At 36.4% G+C, this 23,989-nt stretch overlaps 4 protein-coding genes and 1 long non-coding RNA gene across 6 annotated transcripts in view; 2 read left to right on the plus strand and 3 right to left on the minus strand.

Annotated features, from left to right (window-relative positions):
• Positions 1-2,208, minus strand: part of lzts3b (leucine zipper, putative tumor suppressor family member 3b) — an 8,782-nt gene extending 6,574 nt beyond the window's left edge. Inside the window, exon 1 of the mRNA XM_048211359.1 lies at positions 1,790-2,208. The gene's annotated coding sequence lies outside the window, so the exon portion shown is untranslated. The remainder of the gene's footprint in view (positions 1-1,789) is intronic.
• A 1,557-nt stretch (positions 2,209-3,765) lies between these two features.
• Positions 3,766-7,162, plus strand: LOC125279806. Its single transcript, XR_007187453.1, has 4 exons — positions 3,766-4,211; positions 4,525-4,603; positions 5,366-5,723; positions 7,035-7,162. It is a non-coding gene; the product is annotated as an uncharacterized LOC125279806 (long non-coding RNA).
• On the minus strand, positions 4,611-8,145 carry sprb (sepiapterin reductase b). Its single transcript, XM_048209843.1, has 3 exons — positions 7,441-8,145; positions 7,062-7,352; positions 4,611-5,550 (listed from the first exon to the last, which is right to left on the minus strand). Exons 1-3 carry the CDS (start codon positions 7,772-7,774, stop codon positions 5,360-5,362), a joined length of 816 nt encoding a protein of 271 aa, XP_048065800.1. The 5' UTR covers positions 7,775-8,145; the 3' UTR covers positions 4,611-5,359.
• Positions 8,146-8,998: 853 nt separating this feature from the next.
• On the plus strand, positions 8,999-22,984 carry smyd1b (SET and MYND domain containing 1b). 2 transcript variants are annotated; one of them, XM_048209841.1, is made up of 10 exons: positions 8,999-9,703; positions 11,435-11,611; positions 11,801-12,014; positions 12,994-13,124; positions 13,621-13,659; positions 15,971-16,166; positions 18,632-18,724; positions 18,806-18,969; positions 20,845-21,013; positions 21,179-22,984. In XM_048209841.1, the coding sequence occupies exons 1-10, from the start codon at positions 9,582-9,584 to the stop codon at positions 21,332-21,334; spliced, it is 1,461 nt and encodes a 486-aa protein (XP_048065798.1). In that variant the 5' UTR covers positions 8,999-9,581; the 3' UTR covers positions 21,335-22,984. The 2 variants fall into 2 exon arrangements, with proteins under 2 accessions (XP_048065798.1, XP_048065799.1); XM_048209842.1 differs by lacking the exon at positions 13,621-13,659 and having other exon boundaries at positions 9,002-9,703.
• A 251-nt stretch (positions 22,985-23,235) lies between these two features.
• fabp1b.1 (fatty acid binding protein 1b, tandem duplicate 1) lies at positions 23,236-23,989 on the minus strand. The gene is made up of 4 exons (XM_048209844.1): positions 23,849-23,989; positions 23,598-23,770; positions 23,425-23,517; positions 23,236-23,351 (listed from the first exon to the last, which is right to left on the minus strand). Exons 1-4 carry the CDS (start codon positions 23,913-23,915, stop codon positions 23,298-23,300), a joined length of 387 nt encoding a protein of 128 aa, XP_048065801.1. The 5' UTR covers positions 23,916-23,989; the 3' UTR covers positions 23,236-23,297.

The raw sequence follows: 23,989 nt of genomic DNA on the forward strand, positions 1-23,989 counted from the left end.
TCATATCAGAATGATTTCTGAAGGATCATGTGACACTGAAGACTGGAGTAATGATGCTGAAAATTCAGCTTTGATCACAGGAATAAATTACACTTTACTATATATTCACATAGAAAACAGATGATTTACATTGTAAAAATATTTCAAAATTTTTTATGTATTTTTGATCAAATAAACGGTCTTGATGAGCAGAAGAAATTTCTTTCAAAACTGAATAAAGTTCTCTGAATAAAGTTAAGAACATTTTGTACTCCCAAATACATTTCTTAAAAATGTTCTTATATTTTTTCTTAAGATTGTTCCAAAGAATTTAAATTCCTGTAAAGAATGTTCTTAAAAATCAGTGTAAACAACCTGAAAGTTAACCTCCAGTCAGGGTTGCCAGGTTTTCACAACAAAACCCGGCCAATTGCTACTTAAAACCAGCACCCAAAAAATTCCGGCAGGTCAAACCCGTGTTTTTGGCGGGGTTCCCCTGGTAAAATTCGCATTCCAGGAGCTAAATATCATGTTATTTGGGGTCGCTTCAACCCACAGACATAAAAAACAATCCACAGCAACGTTGTTAAAGTTGGCTAATTCTGCGGAAAAACCACAGACTTGGCAACACTGCCTCCAACTCGCCCTTAAATCCCCAAAGGAAAGTTGTTTAATGAATTTATTGGGTTGTTTCAAATATTACAAGCGCAAATGAATGCTCCATCTCTTCAAAATGAACTATTTAAAACACATGCCACATTAGAAAATATTGCCGGACTCCCGTCAAGCCAGTCAAAAGGAAAATAGTGCGCTTGAACATTATTATTAAGGTAATTTGCAGGCAACACAAAAAGACGTTTCTTTGTTGTTGATTAGTGAGTCGTCAAAAAACAATCATACAGTCAGATAAACACCAGAGCATTCAGTTTCTTCCTAAGAGAAAGAAAAAATAAGATGTTCTTAAGAAAACATTTGGGAACTGTTTTAAGCATTGCACTTTGAATTTATCTAAAACATTTCTTAAGAATATTTTCATGAATCCAAAGACAGTGGAGATCATCAGAAACAGTTATGTTTGAATCAAATGTTTTCTTTCAGTGTTTTGCATGATCTCCAACCATAAACAAACGCATTATTATAAAGCACAAATAACTAACCCTACAGTGATCGTACAGACTGATGCAGTGAAGATCCAGACACAGGTAATGATCATTAAAACACCATGTTGATGCCATAACAGACCCTAAATGAGCTGCAGCACCATGACCGGCCAACAGGGGCTTCGCACTCCAGTGCTCCGGCATTACCTCATCTGTTCTCTCTCACACACACACACACACACACACACACACACACATCTGCTTTGGCACCTCGGCTTGTTATGGGCCACGAGGTGACTATGTGTGGCTTTGTGTGTAAGGAGAACCAGGATGCACGAGCAAACTTTTCCTGGCTCCGTGAGGCCTCGAACCTCCCCGCAAACCCTCAACTACAAGTTCTCACGCACGCGCATGCACGCGCATCTGAGCTGTCAGTATCGAGTCCACCTGTGTGTCTAAACACAAAAGATTGCATCGCTTTCATGTGCTCGAACAGCAGCTTCTGAGAGCACATCAAAACACAGTCCTGCTCTGATTCACTCTCCATTTTCTGCCCACAGTCAGAGGCAGAGCTGCTCACAAACAAAGACGCATGAAGATGGAAACCTGCTTCCCTCCTTCAGAGCATTACATAATGCGTGTCGCTGCTTTATCTGCGGGAGAGAATGGAGGTCTTCACGCTGCTGGGTATAACGCGTGCTCGTACTCACTGTTTCAGCACCGCGGACAGCGACGCGCGTCAGCTCGGCCGCGTTCATTCACCGTGGCGTCCACCGCGGGTCCATACACCAGCGCGCGGTGTTTATCTTGACAGGAGCGGGTCTCGGATGATGATTATGATGATGATGATGATAGTCAGCGGATGCGTGTATCAGCTGAGCCACACACCCACCTCCGCCCCGCCCCTCTGCCGCACGTCAGCCACGCCCCCAGGAACGCCGACGGCACTGCGCATGTGCGTAGTATATGGCACAGGCCGCTCATAGGTTGTACTACGCGCATGCGCACTTCGTCACCCGTCAGCCTGAGAGAGCCACAGAAAGGAAGTGAAATATTTTCTCACATTTGGCTATTTTATATTCACGTTTTCCCTCAAACAGCATCAGAATTCACAACCACAAGTCTTCATAAAGGGTTCAAAATAATCTGTTCCGCAAAATATTGTCTTTATTATTCCAGTGACGTAGATATTCAGAGAGCTGTTCACATCGTTCGTGAATAAATCGAACTGATTCGAACTGAGTCGCTCGTAGAGACAGTCACGTGTCGCCACCTACTGGCAGAACGAGTCTCTGTAAAATCCACTGAGTGATCCAAACGATGAACCGTGTTGTTTTCCAGTTCTCCCTTAATTCCAGTGTTTGTTTGAATTGAATATGAATTATTGATGATTTATTTCAGCTATTTAACACTTGAAAATCTCTCCGTTCAATAATAGCGATATTTGCATATTCATCTCCTCATTCATTTGCATACTGAGTTGTTATTGGTCTTGCCATCTTTGCATATATTTAACCATTTCTACACATCTTTACTCTTGTTTTGAGTGTTTGTGTTCATCTAAAGGGTAAAGTATTGCCATGTATGTTTCAACATTAAAACATTTTTCATTTCATTAAATCTCTCACCGAGAGCTTCATTATACGAGCGCAGGTTTGGTCTCCATTCACAAATTCACTGATGACATCAACAGCCAGCTGTTACCGTGGCAACCGGCTCCATCAAAGAGACAGCTTATGTGTGTCATGTGACAGGAAGAAGAGGTGCCATGAAAAAAGCCTGTAAGTGTTAATGTCAAATGATCATATTTGGAGAATCGGATGTTTCTGTGATCTATTCAGTTTGATTTATGTCATATTCTGTTTATTTTGGCAAGTAAAAAATGTAGTGTGTGTTATTCAATAAAAGCCACTATCAGTAAAATACAGAAATTTAATAAAAATATATTATTCTGCTTGCTTGCACAATAAACGCTTCCCATAATAATTTAATATGACTTAACACTAAGAATAAATTATATTTATTTCATTAACATCATATTTGAAATGGTTTCATTGTTAATAAATGAAATTGATCATTTGAATCTAACCATGTCATTTATAAAATTAAAGAATATTTTTATGATTGAATTTTTAGTGTTTTTTTATTTTTATGTGTTTTAATTTTTTTAAGTATCTATTTTAATTTGACATTTTTAATTTAATTTTTTAGTAACTGTTTTATTTTAATTGTTTTTTATATTGATGATTTAATTTAGTAATTGTTTTATTTTAGTTTTTTTATTTTTAAATTATTTGTTGTAATTTTACAATTTTATGATTAAATGTTTTATTAAGTGTTTTATTTTAATAGTTTTGATTTTTAATTAATTTATCGTTATTTTACATTTTTATGTTTTAATTTTTAGTGTTTAATTTTAATAGTTTTTATTGTAATTTTATATTTTTATGATTTCATTTCTAGCGCTTTATTGTTTTTTAATTTTTATTTATTTATTTATTTTTTATTTAAATGTTAGTGTTTTATTTGAATTTTAAATTATTTTTTGTCATTTTAAATTTTTATAATTTAATTTTTATTGTCATGTTTTGTGGTGTGTTTTGGTGCCATCTAGTGGATTAAAGTGAAAATAGCATGATGTAGTGGACAAATGCAGTTTTATGCAAAAGTTTGGGCCCCCTGATAATTATCATAATGTCAGTTTATAATCTTCTGGCTTTCGAAGCAGCAACAGTAACATTTCAATTCTGAAATAACATTTATTGAATCAACAGAAACAGCTCAATGTGATTCATTACAAAAACAGACAGGTGCAAAAATTCGGGCACCCAATGGAATAATCGCAAATATTGGTATGCACTGACGTCACTATCCCGCGGGAACACGCGCCTCAGCCGGACTGAAGAGCTGCTGACTGGATTTAATAGAGGAAACTGCGAGTAAAACACGATTAAAACACTAAAGGTTGAACTCGATAATGTTCCTGCTACATCTGACCAAAGATCCAGTAATCCATGGATATCGACAAGCAGTCAGGAATCGTGTTTCCAGACATTTATACGTGCCTGATTTCGACGCCGGGGAAACACACAAAGCAAATCTGCGTGAACGCTTTATATTTACACAATATAGGTAGGTCTAAATCCGAGTGATCATTTATATCAATGTTATATATATCATCCAGTCCTAAAACTTGTGTAGTTTTTGTCAGTATTTATTTAAAAACACCTAATATAAGATGGTAAATATTTAATTGATGAGTTAGCAATACAATATTTACCTGAAAATTCAACATATTGACACAAAATGATAACTGCAATGAAAAGTCCAATTGTTTTTGTGGATTGAAGCGATTCATTTTTCTGTAGCTTTCTTCAGTCTGTAAAAATATACCTCAGATTTCTTGTCAAATCAGTATTGAGTGTTTTTCGCGGCATTCACTCAGTGGGCGTGACCGCAGTCTCAACGGCCGATGGTGACGTCACGACAGTTTTGCGTTGCAACCAATCATCAAGTGACTGCAGGTATTCAAATCTCCACAGCTGGACTTGTGTTTTTCACATTTGATTTACTTCATAAACTCAATTCTGCCAAGTTTAGTCTGAAAAACATCACATTATCCAGCGAATTTTCTCCAGAAACATATCATTATGATCTTTTCTTAATTTATTAATTATTATGCAGCCTCAGAGGGGTGTCCAAACATGTGCATAAAACTAAATCTAAATATTCTCTGAAGATCTTTGTTTTAAATCACGTGTTTTCCACTGATGTTCCGTCGAACACCGCTAGAGGTCCTCAGCTGCTTTAAACTCCACACAGGAACATTGCTATAAAAACATGTGCATATTTCTAAACAGATTTACAGATATTTAATGTAGACTTAAAATGAATAAAAAAGAATACAAATCTATCAACAACATGATGTAACATTATTTTCATTATTGTCTTTTTTAGTACAAATATTTAAACATTCTTAAATACTGAAAAATGATCAAAATGAAGTGAGTTTGTGCTTAAAACAAGAACAAATATCTCACAATGGAGTCAGAAAAATCGTCTTAATTCAAAGAGAAAACATGATTATTTTTCTGACTCATTTGGCAGATATTTGTTCTTGTTTTAATCACAAACTCATTTTCCAGTCTTAATATCTCCAGTCGTTTCTCTTCTCCAGTAAATGAATCTTGATTGTGAATGTTGAGATGTTTGTGCAGATGAAGATCATCATGTTTTGCAGTGAAGTCTGTATGTACACAAGCTGAGGTTCTGAATCTCTGCTAAAGCTCGTAGAAGTCCAGATGAGCGCCGGACGGGAAGTCGTCGTCCAGCAGGAGCTTCATGAGTTTGGCTCCGGACTCGCGGCAGGAGAGCAGCTGACCCTCGGAGCACATGGAGCAGAAGGAGCGCCGCAGCGTCAGGTCTCCAGAGAAACGCCGCGCCTGAAGCTGCATGTCTGTGTCCAGAGGACCTGCGGCACCGCCAGATCAGAAACATGTTCGAGAGTCTTCCTCACACACTTCTTTTGATTTGATCAGTGTGTCTTTGTCACAGTGGCCCCAGATTTTAAGTTAATATTTCAGTAACACATTTGCATGTTCACAATTGTTCTCTGATGTCGGGTAATGGTCACATGACATGCAGGTAAAAAATAAAATATTGCATCTTTTTTAGTAAGTGTTATTTTGATTGTTTGCTTTTATTTTAATATTAGTTGTTTTACATTTATGTAAAAAAAATTACATTTACTTACTTTTTTTAAGTTGTTTTATGGTTTAATTTTTAGTGTTTTATTTTACATATTTATTGATTATAATTTTACATTTTTATGATTACATTTTTAGTGGGTGATAATTTTGATTGTTTTATTTTTTACATTTTTATGATTTTTTAGTATTTAATTTAAAAAAATTCTATTTTATTTTGACACTTTATTATTTAAGTTTTGGTAAGTGTTTTATTTTTTGTTTTAATTTTAAATTCTTTATTTTAATTTTACATTTTTATGATTTAATATTTAGTAGTATGTTTTATGTGTTTTAATTCCTTTTCTGTTTTAATTCTTTCTCTTTTCTTTTTTTACATTTTATGATTTAATTTGTAGTAAGGGTTTTATTTTTTGTTTTTATTTTAAAATTATTTATTTTATTTTTAATTTATTTTTAATTTTTTATTAAGTGTTTTATTAATTTTATGATTTATTTATTATTTTTAGTAATTGTATTTTTCATGTTTTAATTTTAAATTGTTTATTTATTTTATTTTTTACATTTTATGATTTAAAAATTTAATAAAGGGTTTTATTTTGTTTCTATTTTAAAATTATGTATTTTATTTTTTAGAGCATTTTATGATTTTATTTGTTATTTAGTGTTTTATTAATTTTACATTTTTATGATTTAATTTTTAGTGTTTTATTTTAATTTATTTAAATTTGATATTCTTTATGATTTAATTTCTAGTAATTTTATTTTTGTTGTTTTTATTTTAAAATTATTATAATTTTACAATTTTATGATTTAATTTTTAGTGTTTTATTTTAATTGTTTTTATTTATTTAAATTTGATATTCTTTATGATTTAATTTCTAGCAATTATTTTATTTTTGTTGTTTTTATTTTAAAAATATTTATTATAATTTTACAATTTTATGATTTAATTTTTTATTTTGTTTTATTTTGTTTTTATTTTAATTATTTATTTAGATTTTATGTTTATGATTTAATTTGTAGCTTTTATTTTAAATGTTTTTATTTTTAATTGTTTATTTTATTTTGACATTTTATTATTTAATTTTTAGTAAGTGTTTTTTTTTTTAAATTAATTATTTATTTTGATTTTAAGTTTATGAATGTTTTATTTTAAATGTCTTTATTTTCAATAGTTTATTTATTTTAAGGATTTTTAAATCCTGCCACAAACAAACAGTAGCAGTGTTTCTGTATGTCGCTACAGGTCATTTCTGCATCATCAGACACTCACCCGGAGCGTAACTCAGCACTCGGACGTCCGGCTCCTCCTCGGCCAACACTCGGAACATCATGTCCCGGGCGGCTTTCCCGGTGCAGTACAGGACCCAGGACGGGAAGGGCTTCAGCGCGCACAGAGAGCTGATGTTGACCACCGTGCGCCGCAGGCCGAGACGACGAGGAAACGCCTGCAGAACGCCAGCCGTCAGACTGAGAGCGGCGCTCACGTTGAGCGACAGGTACCGGTTGACCTCCGCGGGGTCCGTGAACGTCTGAGCGAAGCGAGACACGTCGCCCAGAGAGGCTGGAAAGAGAGAGGAGACGCTGTCACACATCATATACTTTATAAACACATATTTGTGTTATCAGTGATGAGGCGAGCTTCAGCACACCTGCGTTGTTGATCAGAAGCAGGTGCTCCATTTCAGACGAGGACGTCTCTTTAGCCGCCTGAAGCGTTTTCTCCACGCCCTCCGTCTTCTCCAGATCCGCCTGCACGCAGCGCACGTCCAGTTTGTTCTGTCCACCATACAGGGTCACGATGTCTTCCTTCACCTCGTTCAGCTGATCCGCGGTCCGGGCCACCAGCAGCAGGACGGATCCGGGCTTCAGCAGGCAGCTCAGCTGGAACGCCAGCGTCCGGCCGTAGCCTTTGGAGGCTCCCGTGATGATGCACAGCGCTCTTCCCAGATCCCCGCAGGACTCTCCAGAGATCACGTCTTCCATTGTGGGACACTGACGAGGAGCTGGAGGTGGGATGATGGAGCAGCTCAGCGGAGCGCCGCTTTATGTCGAGTGACTCCGAGAGGAACGAATCAATTTCACACAGAGGGACACAAGAGATCTTTCACAAAGAGAGCATGAATGTGCAGAATATGACACATTTTTTCCATTTTTTCTGTCTTATTTTCCAGCACAAACATCTAAACACTCTTAAATCAGGATTCATTTACTGGAGAAGAGAAATGACTGAAGATATTAAGTCTTATTTGATGAAAAATGCTTAGAAATCTGTCAGGGGAGTCAGAAAAATAATCTTGTTTTCTCTTTGAATTCAGTTTATTTTTCTGACTCGAGATATTTGTTCTTGTTTTAAGCTCAAACACATTTTTCAGTCTCAATATCTTCAGTCATTTCTCTTCTCCAGTAAATGAATCTTGATTTAAGAATATTTAGATGTTTGTGCTGGAAAACAAGACAGAAACACTGATCGTTTTTTGCAGTGTAAAGCATTTATTAATCTTAATGTTAATTTTTTAGTGTAAATAACATCTAAAACTCTTACAAATGAGAAAAACAAGTAATGAATTATACAGGAACCAACGAGAGTGAAGCAGAATAACAGCAGAGTGGAAGTGTAAATGCGGAACAGGACAGAAAAGAGACTCTCTTTCAAGCAGAACTATATAATTATGATATAGGAATAATATCAGCTGTCCAGAGCAGTGTGTGTGTCGTACGTCTGATGTCCGGCACTAATCGTCCGAGCATGTGTTCTCACGAGACGGTCAGGAGGACACAAAATACGGTCACTGCTGCTCTTCCTGACGGATGAATATCAGGAATTAAACAAAATACACTTTATTAAAAGTAATGCACACTGTAAGCAAACAAAACATCAGTAGAAAGTTGGACTTTTTGCATTAAGTTTGCAGATGTTTCTAAAAACAATACAGAAATTTTTTGAAAGAGTCTCTTCTGCTCATCAGGTCTGCGTTTATTTGATCAAAAATACAGTAAAAATGTGAAATATTTTTACAATGTAAATCAGCTGTTTTCTATGTGAATATATAGTAAAGTGTAATTTATTCCTGAATTTTCAGCATCATTACTCCAGTCTTCAGTGTCACATGATCCTTCAGAAATCATTCTTATATGATGATTTTCTGCTCAAGAAACATTCATGATTATTATCAATGTTGAAAACAGTTTATATTTCTGTGGAAACTGATGAATTTTATTTCTCAGGATTCTTTGGTGAATATAAAGTTCAGAAGAACAGCATGTCAGTCGATCATGTGGGCCGTGTTGAGCAGATGCGTCACACTCTTGACCAGCGGGTCAGTCACAGTAGCGACTGCATGTTTCGTTGGACTCTTGAATGGACTTGTGGTTAGTGTTGGAAGCAGCCAGAAGGTGCCGGCGGGGGAAGGAAGGTGCTGGAAGCGGTCCGGCGGGTGTCCAGCTGTCTTTTCTCCCCTCTTGACTGGCGGCTCCAACTGAGGGACAAAAATATCCCAAACTGAGGCTCTTACGGCGAGGGAAATACAGGCGTTTGAAATGTGTGCAAATGTTTGCTATCTGAAAGAGCATTAAATCTCTAACGCAGTAATTGCTGCGTGTGCCTGTTTCTGCTCTCTCCACAGTCCTCTGGACCTCCGGACCCGGACCGTCCCGTCCACAGCCTCACGCCTCACCTCGACACCCCCCTACTGAACCCCAACATGGTACAGCTGGAGCCGTCAGCTATTTTAGAAAGTGCCAGTGAATCCCAGCTGTCAGTCTGAAGCTCACTGCGGTCCGAGAAGAAGACATGGAGTTTGTGGAAGTGTTTGACTCTCCAGGGAAAGGCCGGGGCCTGCGGGCCACCAAAGAGGCTTGGGCCGGAGACGTTCTGTTCGCTGAAGCCCCTTTCGCATCTGTGGTGTTTGACAGGTAAGAGTCTGATCGAAGTACAGTCAAACATGATGATTTCTACAGGAAGTGAAGGAGGAGGAACAAACAGGTCATTAGATCAGTGATGGACACTAAACCAGAACAAATGGAGTCAGAAAAATAAACCTAATTCATTTGAAAACATTTTTCTGACTCCATTGGCAGATATTTGTTCTTGTTTTAAGCACAAACTCTCTTCATTTTTCAGTCTTAATATCTTCAGTCATTTCTCTTCTCCAGTAAATGAATCTTGATTTAAGGATGTTTAGATGTTTGTGCTGGAAAACAAGACAAACATGATTTCTGAAGAGTAAAGTTACACTAGCGTTTGATCACTGTATTGTGTGTTTAACTGAAATAAAATGAAATAAAAACTTGCTAGTTGACAAAGCAACATTTCTCATTTTCATTTAGTTTAGCTTTGATGTACTAAAATAACAAACTAAAACTGAAGCAAAAATGAATAAAGTATAGACATATTTAAAAAGAACAAAAACTATTAAAAATGACAACTCTAACTAAAATTCAAATGAAAACTGAAAATATAAACATAACTGTAAAAATCGTCATGTTTACAATAAAACACTTTTTCTACTTCAAAATTTGCCGTTTCTTTGTAATTATTTGTGAAATTTACTAGCGTTTTCTGAGTGAAAATTTTCAAAGTAAATCACTAAAAAATAACTAAAAAACAAAACAAATTTACATATATTTTCCATTGATTGTATTACAATGCATCCTGGGTAATATTATTTCTTATTTTCAAGAAAGTTACCTATAGGCTATTTTCTCGAAAATAACAAATATTACCCAGAATGCATTGTTTTTACAGTATATTACTTATATTGCAATGCATTTTGGGTAATATTTGTAATTTTCGAGAAAGTAGCCTACAGGCCTCTTTACTTAAAACAACAAATACTACCCAGAATGCATTGTTTTTATGGTATATTACTGTTTCAGTGGAAAACAGTATTTTACTGTGTAAATGTTTTTTAGTTATTTTTTAGTGTACAGCAGATTGTGTTCAGTGTGATTCAAAATATTACTAAAAACTATAATAATGCACTCTTAGAAATATTCTGTGCAGAACTCAATTTCACAGAACACGTTACTTTCACGTTTAACAGGTTATTTCAATTTTTTCTAGTGACAAATGATGTTTACGAGCTGCTTAATTCATAGAATTGAATCATAATAATGTTCAAACAAAAAGAATTAATTAAAGCTATATCTATAAAATGATCACATGATCTGAACCCCGATATGAAGCCAATCAAAGTTCCATGTAGAACCTTTTCAAATAAGAATATGTATCAGTGATGAGCTTCGAATAACATCTGAATCTAAAGTGTGAGGTCAGTTCAGTCGAGTCATATGCTGTTGATAGTCTATATTTAACCTTGAGATGGTTCGTGTGGCGGTTCCAGAGCTAAAAACACTGTAAAATCAAGATTAGAGTCGAGCAATTTAGGTTCAGAAGTGAAGAATCTTATTTGCTCACCATGAAGAATCAGTTTTGAACGTGTAAAAATAGGATTGCATAAGATGATTCAGCATGAAAGAATAAGGTAAGTGGGTCAGGAACACTGTGTCATGGCCATACATGTTTAAGTTTGTTCCTAAAACATGTGCTTTGCCTGGAGAATGTGTTTGTAACTCTGTAAATCAACTCACTGTTGATCAAACGCTCTGAGAGAGAGTGACCTGTATGTGTTGTTTCTGGTCCAGTTACGCCGCCAGGGTCTGTCACGGCTGTTTCCGGCGTCAGGAGAAGCTGCAGCGATGCGGGCAGTGCAGGTTTGCGCAGTACTGCGACAGGACGTGTCAGCGCGCCGCCTGGGAAGAACACAAGCAAGAGTGTGCTGCGATCAAGAGCTACGGCAAAGTGCCCAATGAAAACGTCCGGTAGGAGCCTAAACACTCCACCGAGGTCGAGTTATGATGCATGTCAGATGATCGTCTAAATGCACATTAATGCTGGTGTTTTCAGATGTATTTTATGTCCCTCCCTTCACAGTACAGTCATCTCACCTTCACGCAGCGTTCACTCATAATCTGACAGAAACGATGGAAAAATCTGATTGTGTGTTTTAGTCTCGCCGCCCGCATCTTGTGGCGTTTGGATAAGGAGGGCAGTGTGGTGTCGGACATGCAGCTGACCACCCTGGACGAGCTGGAGGACCACATCTATGACATCACCGGCGATGACCTGAAGGACTTCAAAGTCGACATACACAATTTCCTAGACTTCTGGCCTCGTTCCAGCAAACCGCACACGGTGGACAGCGTCTCGCACATCCTCGGAGTGGTACGTGACCTTCTGATCATTAGGTCAGGTGTTCAGAAGTGCACTACTGCTCAAACGCTTGGAATAATTACGATTTTTTTAATGTTATTGTTTCTTATGTTCACCAAAGCTGATCAAAAATACTGTAAAAAATGGGAAAAATTATTCCAGTGTAAATCAGCTGTTTTCTATGTGAATATATAGTAAAGTGTAATTTATTCCTGTGATCAAAGCTGAATTTATTTGATCAAAAATACAGTAAAAATCACAAAATATTATTACAATTTAAAACAGCTGTTTTCTATGTGAATATATAGTAAAGTGTAATTTATTCCTGTGATCAAATCTGAATTTTCAGCATCATTACTCCAGTCTTCAGTGTCACATGATCCTTCAGAAATCATTCTGATATGATGATTTGCTGCTCAAGAAACATTTATGATTATTATCAATGTTGAAAACAGTCATATTTTTATTTTTCAGGATTCTTTGATGAATATAAAGTTCAAAAGTACAGCATTTATTTGAAATAAAATCTTTTGATCAGTTTAATGCATCCTTGATGAATAAAAGTATTAATTTCATGTTTTTTTTTTTTTTGTTTTTTTTTTAAATCTTGCTCATCCTAAACTTTTGAATAGCTGTGTATCACAGTTTCCATAAAAAATATGAACTGTTTTCAAAAATCATAAATGTTTCTTGAGCATCAAATCATCATATCAGAATGATTTCTGAAGGATCATGTGACACTGAAGACTGGAGTAATGATGCTGAAAATTCAGCTTTGATCACTGGATATAAATTACACTTTACTGTTTATTCACATAGAAAACAGATGATTTACACTGGAATTCTTTTTCACATTTTTTACAGTATTTTTGATCAGCTTTGGTGAACATAATATCTTCTTTCAATAGCATTAAAAAAATCGTGTTTATTCCAAACATTTGAGCGGTGGTGTGCACATGACATGCTGTAACTCTTCGTTCATGTGTGCCAGATCAACTGCAACGGGTTCGTGGTGAGCGATCAGAGAGGTCTGCATGCTGTTGCCGTCGGCTTGTTTCCCAACTTGTGTCTGGTCAACCACGACTGCTGGCCCAACTGCACCGTCATTCTCAACAACGGCAAGTAAGTTCATCTTCACATCCTCTGTGGAGAGCGTGAGAGCAGCCAGGTGAAAGTAACATGGGTGGGTGAGGAATCAGAGAGAAGATGGCTGGAGGAAGTGAGAGTTTGAACTGAAAGAGTTGGGAAGGGTCGGCCGAGCTGGAATAACCCGCCCGGCGCTCATGTGATTCACGGTTTCCGTGAAATGCTGTACTGTATGTGCTGTACAGAGATAATTGATGTTTGGTGTGTTCATGCATTTTTGTCATAATGTTCGTGAAATTCGTGTCAACACTCATGATGTTCAGATAAGAGTCAGTGGGTGAACAAGATTCGATTGGAAACGAGCTCAGAGAATGTCTAAATAAAGCTGTGTGTGACTTTGATTTGAAGTACACTACCGTTCCTCTCGCACACCTCGGCCTCAGGACATGATGTGTGTAACCAACTTTCAGGTTGTAGTTTTGCATCTTTTTAATGTCAGAACAACAACGAGGCTTCTTGATTTGTGTTTCAGTCAGTCGGCTGTCGATACTATGTATCACTCTCAGAAGAGGTGGGTCCGTTCAGCTCTACCTCTGTTCATCAGATCTTCCTCTCTCAGCTTTCTGCCATCACATCCATCAGCCCAAATAATCAACTACCCAAACACAGCCGAACACAGCGTCACACTCACGAGTTTACCTGGAACACCTTCCCAGCTAACAAAATATATTCTGAGAACGTTTTGATATGGGATATGGAAATATTATTTCTGAACATTAAAAAAAAACGGGATGTTTTGAAATGTTTTAAAGTTATTCCTTGTTCCTTAAGCGAACAGTCTATTCTTCAAACATTATGGGAACTTTACTTTCGAATGTTCTCTGAAACAAGTATTTACATTTAAAAATGTTACACGAACATCCACCTAAAACGTTTCTGGACAAAACATTTCATGAATGATGTATAAATAATATGTTTGTGCTAATGCTTTGAGATAACGTTGAATGAACATTATATTAATGTTACTGTGAGAACGTTTGTTCATAACTTTGAGAGAACCTTGACAAAACGTTCTGAGAGTGTTGTACACTAAAAAATGCTGGGTTTAAAATGGACAAAACCAGCGCTTGGGTTGTTTTAGCCCAGTGAAAGGGTTGTTCTTAACCCAGCAATTGGGATGTTTTAGCCCAGTGAAAGGGTTGTTCTTAACCCAGCAATTGGGATGTTTTAGCCCAGTGAAAGGGTTGTTCTTAACCCAGCAATTGGGATGTTTTAGCCCAGTGAAAGGGTTGTTTTTAACCCAGCATTGGGATGTTTTAGCCCAGTGAAAGGGTTGTTCTTAACCCAGCAATTGGGATGTTTTAGCCCAGTGAAAGGGCTGTTCTTAACCCAGCAATTGGGATGTTTTAGCCCAGTGAAAGGGTTGTTCTTAACCCAGCAATTGGGATGTTTTAGCCCAGTGAAAGGGTTGTTCTTAACCCAGCAATTGGGATGTTTTAGCCCAGTGAAAGGGTTGTTCTTAACCCAGCAATTGGGATGTTTTAGCCCAGTGAAAGGGTTGTTCTTAACCCAGCAATTGGGATGTTTTAGCCCAGTGAAAGGGTTGTTCTTAACCCAGCAATTGGGATGTTTTAGCCCAGTGAAAGGGTTGTTCTTAACCCAGCAATTGGGATGTTTTAGCCCAGTGAAAGGGTTGTTTTTAACCCAGCAATTGGGATGTTTTAGCCCAGTGAAAGGGTTGTTCTTAACCCAGCAATTGGGATGTTTTAGCCCAGTGAAAGGGCTGTTTTAACCCAGCAATTGGGATGTTTTAGCCCAGTGAAAGGAATGTTTTTAACCCAGCAATTGGGATGTTTTAGCCCAGTGAAAGGGTTGTTCTTAACCCAGCAATTGGGATGTTTTAGCCCAGTGAAAGGGTTGTTTTCAACCCAGCAATTGGGATGTTTTAGCCCAGTGAAAGGGTTGTTCTTAACCCAGCAATTGGGATGTTTTAGCCCAGTGAAAGGGCTGTTTTAACCCAGCAATTTGGGATGTTTTAGCCCAGTGAAACATTTATCGAATTACTTATTAATAAATGTTCACCTTTTGAATATTATTGTTTCCTCTAGTAATTATGTGACTGATTTTTAATTTCCAACATATTTTAGGTTCATTTTAAGCCAGACATATAGTAATTTTTAAACAATAGTTGAAACATTTAACCCATTCGCTGGGTTTGTCTATTTTCAGCCCAACTCGGGTTGTTTTTAACCCTTTTTTAGAGTGTATGTTAGCTGGGTAGAATCTGGATTAAACTCCAAATCAAATACTGATATTTATAAAAACTTTCCATACAGAGATGGGATGGATTAAAAACCATTAAAAGGATAAGGCTTGATAATGTAAATTCTGTTATCATTTGCCAATACTCATGTTGTTTCATCGTGTTTCACCGAAGAAAGAAACTCATACAGGTTAGGAACGACACGAGAGTGAAGAAATGATGACAGAATGAACGGTGACGAGTTTGACTGTAACGGCGAGTGCTGATGGGTGGTTGGTCCATTTGTTGTCACTTCTAACCTCTTTCACACCTAATAACAGATTCTTCCAGCACTGACAGCTGCCACAACTAATTACCCTTTTCATATGCAAATATATGTTTACGACTTTCTGAACATTTGTCAGGCTTGTCTGTGTGTGACGTTGTGTTTCCGTCTGTCAGATCAAGTTAAGATGTTGTATATGATCATTATCTGGGTCTATATACAAAACCTCCTGCGTTTCTGCCTAGTTAGTGAAGAGTGCTTACTTGCTTGATCTGGAGGGCCTGTTGACCGCAGGAAGTGGTTCTGCTGAGGTGTGTAGACTAGTTTAGCCCACTGAGCCTGTCTGTGTCACAGAATCGAGCTGCGAGCGCTGGGTAAGATCAGTCCCGGAGAAGAAGTGACCGTGTCGTATGTGGACTATCTCAACCTGTCTGAAGATCGCAGGCGTATGCTGAAGCAGCAGTATTTCTTCGACTGCACCTGCGAGCACTGCACCAACAAAACCAAAGATGACCTGAAGATGGCCGGAGCAGTGGTGGACGGAGAGAAGGTGAAGTTACTCGCAATATTGGGGCGGTTTGTTTAAAATGTGCATTGGCCTAGAATAACACATCTATGGAAGCTCGTTTCCACAACAGAATAAACCTATAAAAAGGGTAATTGCGACTTTTTATTTCACAATTCAGACTTTTTTCCTCACGATTGGGAGTTTTGTGTGTTCATGCAGTCAGGTCAGATTCAATTCAATTCACATTTATTTGTATAGCGCTTTTCACGATACATATCATTTCAAAGCAGCTTTACAGAGAATGCATGTCAACATCACAATTTAAAGAATGCAGTTAGCAAATAATGTAATAATTTAGGCAATTAATTTACAATCACTGTTAGCAGTTTAACTGAAGGCAGATTCTGAGTTTAAAATTCTGAGCAGAAAGTCTGAATTTTTTAGATAAAAGTCACAATTACTTTTGCATATATGTTTTTAATGTGTGGTGGAAATAAGCTTCCATACACATCCGTGTCACAAATGTGGTAAAAAAAAAACACAGTACTGCATTTTTTCACCCAAAAATGATCGTTCCGTCAACATTTAGTTCTAAACCTGTGAATGAATGACTGATTCAGAGACGCAGATACGAGAAGACACGAGGCACGGCGTGTTGTCAGCACTATCTGCAGTCCTGCGGCTCTGGACAGATTAGAGCCGTTATATATAGCAGTGCTTCAGTGAGAGAGTGCCACAGATAAGGAGCAGAATTCCAGTCTGGAGCTCGTATTACTGACCCTCAGAACACAGAGGATGATTATTAGGAGGTCATTTGATCATCTAGATCAAGGTCCGCAGGGCGTGCTCAGTGGTCTGTGGAAAAGTTTAGAGAAAACATCAATAATGAACAAAAATCAATACCAAAAATAAGATTAAAATAAATTAATTTATAAATAAACAAAAATTAAACCAAAAATAAATAAAAAGTAGATTAAAATATATTTAAAAAATAACTAAATGATAAAAAAAATCAATAATCAAAAAAATAAGAATAAAATAAATTAATTTGTAAATAATTAAACAAAAATTAAACCAAAAATAAATAAAAAGTAGATTAAAATATATTTAAAACATAACTAAATGATAAAAAAAATCAATAATAAAAATAAGATTAAAATAAATTAATTTATAAATAATTAAGCCAAAAATAAATGAAAAGTAGATTAAAATATATTTAAAAAATAACTAAATGATAAAAAAATCAATAATCAAAAAATAAGATTAAAATAAATTAATTTGTAAATAATTAAACAAAAATTAAACCAAAAATAAATAAAAAGTAGATTAAAATATATTTAAAAAATAGCTAAATGATAAAAAAATCAATAATAAAAATAAGATTAAAATAAATTAATTTATAAATAATTAAGCCAAAAATAAATGAAAAGTAGATTAAAATATATTTAAAAATAACTAAATAAAAAAAAAAGTCAATAACAAAAATAAGATTAAAATAAATTAATTTATAAATAATTAAACAAAAATTAAACTAAAAATGAATAAAAAGTAGATTAAAATATATTTTAAAAAATAACTAAATGATAAAAAATGAACAATAAAATAAGATTTAAAAAATTTATTTGTAATTAAACCAAAAATAAATAAAAAGTAGATTACATTGTATTTAAAAAATAACTAAATGATAAAAAATCAATAATAAAAATAAGGTTAAAATTAATTTGTAAATAATTAAATAAAAATTAAACCAAAAATTTATAAAAAGTTGTTTAAAATATATTTAAAAAATAACTAAATGATTAAAATAAATAAAAATAAGATTAAAATAAATTAATTTATAAATAATTAAATATAAATTAGACCAAAAAAAAGATTAGATTAAAATAAAAATAAATAACTAAATAATGCATCTAATTGTGCAGTACTGTAGTTAGTAGAAAAATGTAATAATGTAACTAAATATTTTCCAAATAATATTTTAGAAATATATTTTTTACAGTGTAAATGTAGTCTCTACACACTGTAAAACATGGTAACCTGCCATTGTTACCATAAAGAGCTATTTCTGCACAGAAACTAGTTTTGTTTGTATAATTAATGTATTTAGGTTGATTTAGCAATATTAAATCATATTTTTGACTTCATTCAGCCAGTTTAGGTTGTCATTTTAGGTTGCCATTTTTCTCAGTATACAAGAAACTAGATGCCTTTAAATGTTAGGACGGGGCTCCTTCACACAATGATGATCTTAAAGATTGAAAACCTCTGATGTAAACGACTTGTATGTGTTTTAAAGTTGATTAGTTTGTGTTGCGTTCAGAAGGTTGTATTGCACACACAACCATAAAACCAAACAATACTCCTGCGTCAGAGAATCAGTTCAGTGATTCACTTCATTTCACTTCAATGAATCATATTGTTAAATTCTGTTTAGTTCAACTGTGTTTTTCACTCAGTTTATTTGTGTGTTCCTGTAGCTCAATTATATTTCATGTTCTGCTCTGAAGGTGCCAGAAGAGAAGGTGAAAGAGATCACAGAGTACAGCCGGACAATGCTGGAGAAGATGGAGAAGGCCCGGATAGAAGCCAACTACAACGAGGTAAAGACGAGCGTTCGTGCGGACGAGCCTCATGCAGCCGCGCGAGTGTGACGTGACGCGAGTGTGAATGTGTGTGTGCAGGTGGTGAAGATCTGCCGCGAGTGTGTGGAGAAGCAGGAGAACGTCCTGGCCGACACGCACATCTATCAGCTGCGCATGTGGTGCACGCTCAGCGAGGTGCTGTCCTACCTGCAGTTCTTCGAGGAGGCGTCTACATACGCGCGCAAGATGGTGGAGGGATACCTGTAAGTGTGTGTGATCATGTGACATGCAGTCAGGCAAAATTAAAGGATGCTTTTGTTTCATCTTCGTTACCGAAGGTGTGTAGGCACCTACTGTATCCGCTGGCGTTCTTCTTTTTCTTCTGCTCATAGAACCGTGTGGTAGACAGGTGTGTAATTTGGCACACAGATAGAGGACAGTCCCATCATTACCCACACCAATTTTGGAGTCTCTAACTCAATCCCTCTAGCGCCACCAGCTGTCCAAAGTTGCACTCATGTTTATGCAAATAATTTTTTGAACAGTAATGCCTAGAAGCAAAAAACTTTGATTCTGTGACGATTCGATTGACGCCATTTTCCGTCATGACAATTTTCTGGCATTTTGAATTTTCCGAAAAACCTACTTTTTCTAACTCCTGCTAGGCTGTTTCTCCGATTTTCATGAAAATTGAACCAGATCATCTTCAGACCATGGAATTCAAGTCGATTTCTCAAACCGTTTTTGAAAAACGTGCATTTGAATTTTACGTAGCGCTTGCTAAAATAGACGTAAGGCTGTTTCTCCTCAACACTTTATCGTATTCAGACCAAACTTGGTCCACGTCATCACAAGCTAACCTGAGGTTACATGCTGCGTTTCGACGCAGTGCCACCTACTGGTCCAGAGACATGAAAAATTGCTATTTTTGCTTATAACTTATAAATAGTTCATTAGATTCAGGCCGTCATGCTGAGTTGAATGATATCCAATTTTCCCATATCAGCCATTTTGAGCTTCAACAATTTTGAATTTTGTAGTAAAATGCTGTATTTTACTAACGCATTGGCGTATCGTTACGAAACTCAGTATGGGTCTTCGGCACCATGACCTGACAGTACTCAAAAAGTTCCTGGGCAGAAGTTAATGAAACTTACAAAAATAACTTTTGAAGAAATTAGCCTATTGTATAGATTATTTGGGTCATGCCGAGAACATAGATACCAATTTTGCCATATTTGGCCAAACTTCCTGTCCGCCATTTTGATTATCTTTTAAAACCTTTTTTTTTTAACTCCTCCTAGACCGTTCATCTGATTTTCACCAAAATCGAATCATATCATCTTCAGACTGTGCCGACAAAAAGTTATGGATTTCGTGCCGATAGATGAAATCATTTTCGTATACACAGCAACAAATTTGATGGCATGATACCAAAACGACTCTAAAGGCTGTATGTCTTAAATGCTCTGGCATATTGACACCAAACTTTGCACGTGTCATTGTCACCTCACTCTGACCACACACCATCAATTTGGTCACTGCACCCCCTATTGGTCGAAAATGATAAACCATTAAATCTTTACTAGTGACTGTGTGTTTATGATTTTTCAGTCATTTTGCCTAAAATCATCTTAATATGCCTTTAATTGCTCATTGGTGCAGTCAGTCTGAAGCTCCCGGCCATGAATTGGCCCCTTAATTGCTGCTTGCAGCTATATTCTTTCTTTAATGTTGATGTTTGAGCATGAAAACGCTCTGCAGAGTTCCAGTTCAGTGATTCTGAACTCCTGAAACATCTCCATTGTAGTCTTGAGTTTTCTTCACAATGTTCCTCATTTAAATAATTAATGCTTAGAATAAAGGGGCGGGGCCTGGTTGAGTTAGTTAGTAGTGTGTTGAAACTGGCGGTTATGGTAAGGGGCGGGACATTTCCCAAACACCAATCACAACACACTGCTCCAGCCGACCAATCAGAGCACATTGTGCTTTTCAGAAGGCGGGGCTTCATAGAGACAGGAACTAAACAGAGCGTTACTGACAGACTGGGAAGAGAGGAGCTGAACAATGGAGAATATGAGGAAAATAATCAACATTCAATCTAGAGAATAATGAGGCGTCTTTATATGTTTGAACAGAAAACTGTACCATCCCAACAACGCTCAGCTGGGAATGGCTACGATGAGGGCCGGCGTGACGCACTGGCAGGCGGGGCTCATAGAGGTCGGTCACGGCATGATCTGCAAGGCTTACGCCATCCTGATGATCACCCACGGCCCGACACATCCCATCACCAAAGACCTGGAGGTAAAGCTGCTGCTAACACACACACTAAAGTGTTTATTGAAGTTACGAACTCCTTGATATCCTCGTATTAGAAGGACACGAGTAAATCGTTTAAATCTGATGCATTCAGAAAGAGCAGTCACGGTTTTACTGCAGTGTCTGACAGCGCTGCTCTGCTCCCATCAGGCCATGCGTGTGCAGACGGAGATGGAGCTGCGCATGTTCAAGCAGAACGAGTACGTGTATCACTCGATGCGCGAGGCGGCGCTGCAGAACCAGCCCATGAAGATGATGGCAGAACCGGTCGCCGAGAGCATCAAGGGCCTGTTCCGCAGGAAGTGACCTCACGCTCGCGATCCACTGTGACAGACACGCTCAGGTCAACCGTAGACTCGCGTTTTACGTTCATGCAGCTTTTATTCTAAACGATAATATTAAACACTGTTAGAAGAAGCTTCTGTGTGGAGCTCAGTTTGAAGAACCCTTTAAACACAAAAGATTTATATAAGGAGAAATACTTTCATGTTTAATGAGTTATTTCATGTTTTTTTTTTTTTCTAGTGATAAAGTATGTTTACAAACTGCATAAAAAAAACTGAATTAAAACCAAATTAATTAATTAAACCTAAATCCAGTGCTTGTAATTGTTTTCATGTAATCTGGATTACATAATCAGATTCCAGAAATGAACTACTTGTATTTTGATTACTTTACATTTTAAAATACTCATAGACTACAGTTATTATTCTATTGATCACATGATTACATGCTATTCTTACAATGGCAGTAAATTATCATTGATTGATCATTGATTTTTCCTACTACTACTTCTTTTTTATCTTAAGCTTGTATCCGTTCAGAAGGTTTGTGGATTCGCACACACAGCATTTGATCACTGGATTTACAGAAATCATTCACTCAACATCGCACACACTCTAAAAATAACTGTAAAAAAACTAAACAAATTTACAGAGTAAAATGCCGTTTTCCATCGGAACAGTAATATACTGTAAAAACAATGCATTCTGGGTAATACTGTCATTTTCGAGAAAGTAACCTATAAACTACTTTCTTGAAAATTACAAATATATTCGTGTTTACCGTATGTTACTTCTATATTACAATGCATTCTGGGTAATATGTCATTTTCGAGAAAGTATCCTTTAGGCCTCTTTTTTTTAAATGACAAATATTACCCAGAATGCATTGTTTTATGGTATATTACTGTTTCAATGGAAAACGGTATTTAACTCTGTAAATTTGTTTTTTTTTTTTTGTTATTTTTGTGTGTATGCAATCAGCTCCTGACGAACACATTAATTATGATTGTCTTTGGAAGGCTTTTGTGTTTCAAACACATTAAAATGTACAAATTCATGTCATTCATTCATTCATTTCATATTTACATGCAATATATGTACCTGACGCACCCCCTGAGATTTCAAGTTAATAAGTTAGGTAATAAAACAATAAAATGTCATAAATAATGATAATAATAGAACCATGAATATATTATTATTATTATTATGTCAGTTAATGGTCACATGACATGCAGATAAAATATTTTTAGCAAGTGTTTGTTTTTTTTATTATTTTTTTTTTATGATTTAATTAGTTGATAGTTTTTCATTAAACTCAAATATCAACAATGTGATGAACGAGGTAATCTAAAAGTAATCTAAAAGTAATCCGATTACGTTATCTTAAATGTGTAAGGTGATGGATTTTATTACAATTTTTTTTTTTGTCATGAAACTTTGAATCTGTAACTACATTTACTACATTTTGTAAGTAATCCATAAAACGATCCCTTTAATGATCAGTACAGAAGCTTTTCCTCTAAGAGTGCAGGTTTATTAGACAAACCGAATCTGTACATTTAGAGATTTATCATTTTCTAAATCATGTGACTGTATCAAGGTCACATGGGTTTTTTAGACTGTTCTTTGTTTTTGAGTGTAAAGTGTTTTTGTAATTAAAGGTTTAAATGAGGATGTTCGTGGTTCGGCTTTCATTGTTCTTGCGCGACTCAAATGTCGCTTTTTCACTGCTCACTAATTAAATGTTTAAATAACTTTATTAAATGACGGACTTTGTCTCAATGTTTCTTGTAAAAAAGACTCATTTGAAGAAAATGTTTGAGTTTTCAGATTTGAGCACAGTTTTGAGTTCATTTCAGATCTTCTTCCTTACTCAAGAGTCTGAACAACACAAATCAAGTGAAGGAAATCAGTGCACGGATGTGATTTTGAGAACACTTTATTTAAAAAAACACATCATTTTTGTCTTTTCTCTCCGTCTGTGTTCACGCCACGCGTTTGCTGGTCCTCTTGTAGACGAGGTTTCCCAGAGTCAGCGTCTGAAACACATCACACACGTCACACACTGAAATCTGAGCGCATCGCTGCGATCTAAACCATCTTCTCACTCACATTGACCAGCGTGTTCCCGTCCACGAGCTCCGTGACCGACGTGATTTTGTTCAGGACGACCTTCAGCTTGTTTCCCTCTTTGCTCACGACAGCCTAGAGCACAAACCACATGATCATCGTTAATATCGGCGCAATAAAACGCTCTTGCTTCTGTGACATCATCTGTCCGTCACCTTGACTTTCTCTCCGGTCAGCGTCTCGATGTCGGCCTCCTGTCCGATGGTGAAGGCGTTGGTCAGAACTTTGGCTCCGGTCGTCACGGTCACTTTGAAGTGATCTCCGTTCTGCTCGATCTCAGAGACGCTCTTGATGTCTTTGCCTTTCTCAATCAGATCATCAGGAAGACCTGAAGAAGCGTTCAGAGGTGAAACACACTGATGGATCTAAACAAGCATGTGATCAGTTACATTGCGACCAGACTCACCGATGGCCTTCATGAACTCCACGAATCCCTCCTGACTCTCCAGCTGATATTTCCCAGTGAACGACATGGTGACGAGAGGATCTGAGTGACTCCAGAGTGTGTGAAAGATGCTTTTATGTGGCCAAACGCACAGATTAATAA

The sequence above is a fragment of the Megalobrama amblycephala genome, linkage group LG12 (genome assembly GCF_018812025.1).
Source record: "Megalobrama amblycephala isolate DHTTF-2021 linkage group LG12, ASM1881202v1, whole genome shotgun sequence".
Lineage (NCBI taxonomy): Eukaryota > Metazoa > Chordata > Actinopteri > Cypriniformes > Xenocyprididae > Megalobrama > Megalobrama amblycephala.